This window comes from Rhizophagus irregularis, chromosome 2, assembly GCF_026210795.1.
Source record: "Rhizophagus irregularis chromosome 2, complete sequence".
Taxonomy (NCBI): Eukaryota; Fungi; Glomeromycota; class Glomeromycetes; order Glomerales; family Glomeraceae; genus Rhizophagus; species Rhizophagus irregularis.
The window spans coordinates 4452349-4455964 of record NC_089430.1 but is presented as its reverse complement, the minus strand read 5'-3'; the positions used below and the strand labels follow the sequence as shown (position 1 = coordinate 4455964).

At 27.3% G+C, this 3616-nt stretch overlaps 1 protein-coding gene across 1 annotated transcript; it reads right to left on the bottom strand.

The window, feature by feature from the left end:
* Window positions 1–709: 709 nt before the first annotated feature.
* On the bottom strand, window positions 710–3287 carry OCT59_012323 (uncharacterized protein; the record flags this gene model as incomplete). The annotated part of the gene is made up of 8 exons (XM_066134374.1): window positions 710–821; window positions 899–947; window positions 1007–1065; window positions 1136–1175; window positions 1264–1585; window positions 1799–1886; window positions 1978–2174; window positions 2244–3287. 8 exons carry the CDS (start codon window positions 3285–3287, stop codon window positions 710–712), a joined length of 1911 nt encoding a protein of 636 aa, XP_065989644.1.
* Window positions 3288–3616: the final 329 nt, after the last annotated feature.

Here is a 3616-nt window from a genome sequence, read left to right as displayed (position 1 = left end):
TAAAGTCTGCTGTTTACGCACATGCTTCTAACTTTTCATGGTCCTACACTTCGCTGTTAGGGTATGTAAACATACACCGACGATAAAGAGAAGATAATGTGGCGCAGCAAAGCCACGGAAAACAGAGAACAAATCAGATTCATCCCGGACGACCTTCTAAAGGCAAGTAACATAAAAGAAGTCTAAATTTGAAAAAAACCTCAACCACAAAAGAACGACAAACCGCCGGTAAAACCATTCGCTACAAAAAAGAAAGTTCCATGCAAAAGATCATCACTGGTCACATGATATGCAACCAAAGTTCGTGACATCATGCCATCGAAGTGGTCCCCGGAAAAAATACTCGAGTCAATAGAATGGAGTACACCGATTTCAGTAACTATCAAGTAACAGAAATATCAATTTTTCACGTAAGAATAGGGCCTATGATTCTACACGCTAGGTGGAGTGCACGTACGATCGTACGATAAATCCCTGACAAATGGCATTATTAAAAATATTTTTTATCAAAGCATTGCGACAATTTATTCTCTAAAATGGCTAAATTTCAATTATTACGCTCATGCCAATAAAACAATCATGTTACATTTTTTAATTCAAGTAATATTTATTTCAAAAGTATTAACGGGTGAATAAACATTTAAATAAAGCATTATGTTTAAAACATTTTACAACAGTATTCTATTTTTATACTAAAGTTAAACCGTATTTAACTATCATTCTTTATATTTGAAATAAGTACACTTAATGGTCTACTAGCATAAATTACATTGGAATGCGAAATATTATGGCTTATAGAATTTATATCCATTGTAGATAACCTACAAACCAATAGTATGTCGTTATTATTGACAAATATTTTAATTTTAAAAAAGAAAATTCTTGAATTTATACTAACCTTTGGGTACTTTTATCAATATCAAAATCTAAATCTGTTGATTTATATCCTATAAATAAAAAATAAACTTAGTACATAAATTAAGAATTTCTTTTTATTAGTACATACCAGATAATGTATTAATAGGCAAAGATTTTGAGGGTTTAAAATCAGCTGGTCCGAGTTTACTATTAATTAATAAATAAATTAATAACTGAAAATTAAAATAAACAATTTTTGTTTGTAATTAATAAGTACCATTTAGTATTATATATATCAAACTCTTCCGAAGTATTTGCTATAAAGAAAAGCAAATAAATTATCGACAATTAATTTCGTTAAAAAAATAAGTAAATAAATAAAATATATAAAAATAAATTACATACTTTGCTTCGAATTTGTTAAAGACGAATTAGAAGATGAAACTTGAAAAATGAAAGAATTTAAAGATTGACTATTATAAACAACGCCAGGATGTTGTTTTTCGGGACCAATTTGTTTCGATTCTACTAATTCTAATCGTTTATTTTCGGCTTTAGTAAATATCTCATCATTTTTTTTACATTTATTATACCAATTATCGACGGTTTCTTTAATTTCAATTATGGAGGGTCTTTTTGATGAATCAGAATCCCAACATCTTTTCATTAAATTAGCAAAAGTCTCAGGAGTATCAATCGTAATATCAGGTCTTTTACCATCAATAATCTTCAAAACCAGTTCTGTATCATGTTCAACTTTAGAAAAAGGCCTACAACCTGACGTAAGTTCCCACATAATCATACCCATACTATATATATCAGATTCTTTAGAAAATGCGCCACCTCGAAATATTTCCGGTGCGACATAAGGCACTACCCCATATATTTCATTATTCGATGAATTATTTGCTGGTTGTGACAATCCTAAATCTCCAATTACCCACTTTTTATGATCGTCTTTTAACGATAATATATTCCCACTATGGAAGTCTCGATGTATAAAATTTTCATTGTGAATAGTCTTAAGTCTAGAATAAAAAGTATTAAATAATTTAGTTTAATATTATTATATTACATAATTATTTACAATAAAGTTATAATAAAATTATATATAAATACCCATCTGAAATTTGACATAAAATAGCCAATTTTGTGATCCATTTAATATTTGCGAAATTTTTCCTCAAGTAATTGTGTAAATTTCCACCACTCGCATATTCCATTATTAACATATAATCTTTTATTGCAGGATCTTGCGTAATACCATAATATTTGATAATAAAAAGCGTGTCATAACATCGATGGAGTGATTTTAACTAAAATTATAATTTTAATTTATTAAAATAAAATGTAATATACAAATATTATAAAATAACTTAACTTACTTCATTTAAAAAATATTTACTGATATCGTGCGAATTTGAAAATCTTTTTACGGCAGCAAGAGTTTTGAACCAAGTTGCTTTATAAATGATTCCAAATCCCCCTTCTGCTATTTTTTCTGAATTTTTAATTTGAGAATATGGAATCCACTCCATTGTTCGTTTTGTACTAATTTTGAGTTCATGTTCAATGAAACGATACACGTTTAAAGGATCAGAATTTTTATCTATATCATTCATATAATTAGCAATCTTATGATGACTATCGATGTTGGTTCTTGTAGAAATAAGAAATTCATCTATATTATGATTTCCACTGCTAATATTTGTGATATCGATAACTATATTTGATATTCTTTTGCATTTCTTACATTGAGTTTGATCGGTAATTCCAAAAATTATGTTTGTTGTCAAACAGTATCTACACCCTACGTAAACTATGAAGCAATCTGAACACCATTTTTGACAATCGGTTATAAATTTTAGATTATGGTTACAAACACTACTTTTATTAGAAGCGTCCCACCATGGTAAATAAAGAATTGGAATAGACCTATTAGTAAAATTTGATTTTGTCCACCCAGAAGAAATTAAGTAGCAATTCGAGCACATTTTAAACCCGAAAGATATCTTATCAATTAATTTTCCGCATAATTTACAATCCTTTTCTATAAATATATATTGCGTTTTAGTATTAATATGATCATAATAATTCTTAAAATATGAAATTTCAGAACAATTTTTGCACCATTCTTGAATTTTTCTTGTAAAAAAATTTATATTTCTTGTTGACTCATGTTCAATACACTGACTATTATTTGTAAGAATATTTACATCAAAATATATGTTATTGTCCATTATATTTTCAATGTACGATAATAAACATTTTTTACAATATTTCTGTTTATATAATTGTGTATTAGAATATTTATTTCCACAATTATTACATTTGAGTTTTTCATTATTAAAGGGAATAAATAAAATTGGTACGGGACTAGAGTTTAATTCTGGCGTTGGGTCAAAGTTATTTTCATTTGTAAGTTCCATTATGTTATATTTTAGTAAAATTATAATAATTACGATAGCGATATTTATATTCTATTTACAAATAATTTTTTTTTTTATTTTTTTAGTATTTACAAATAATTATTAATGCGTTTATTGTTTTAAGAATATTCGGATATATACTTATTACATTGTACTACGTACTAGGTAAAGTCCGTCACAAATTATAGTTCAGATGCATGTAATTGCGATTGGAAAATAAACAAAGCGAAAGTGTAAAAGGAAATGGTTGTAAGAGGCGGATAAAATAAGATTTATACGCCCCAATTTTGTACCGAAAAGTAACTTATTTTGGATTAGATGATTTAGAA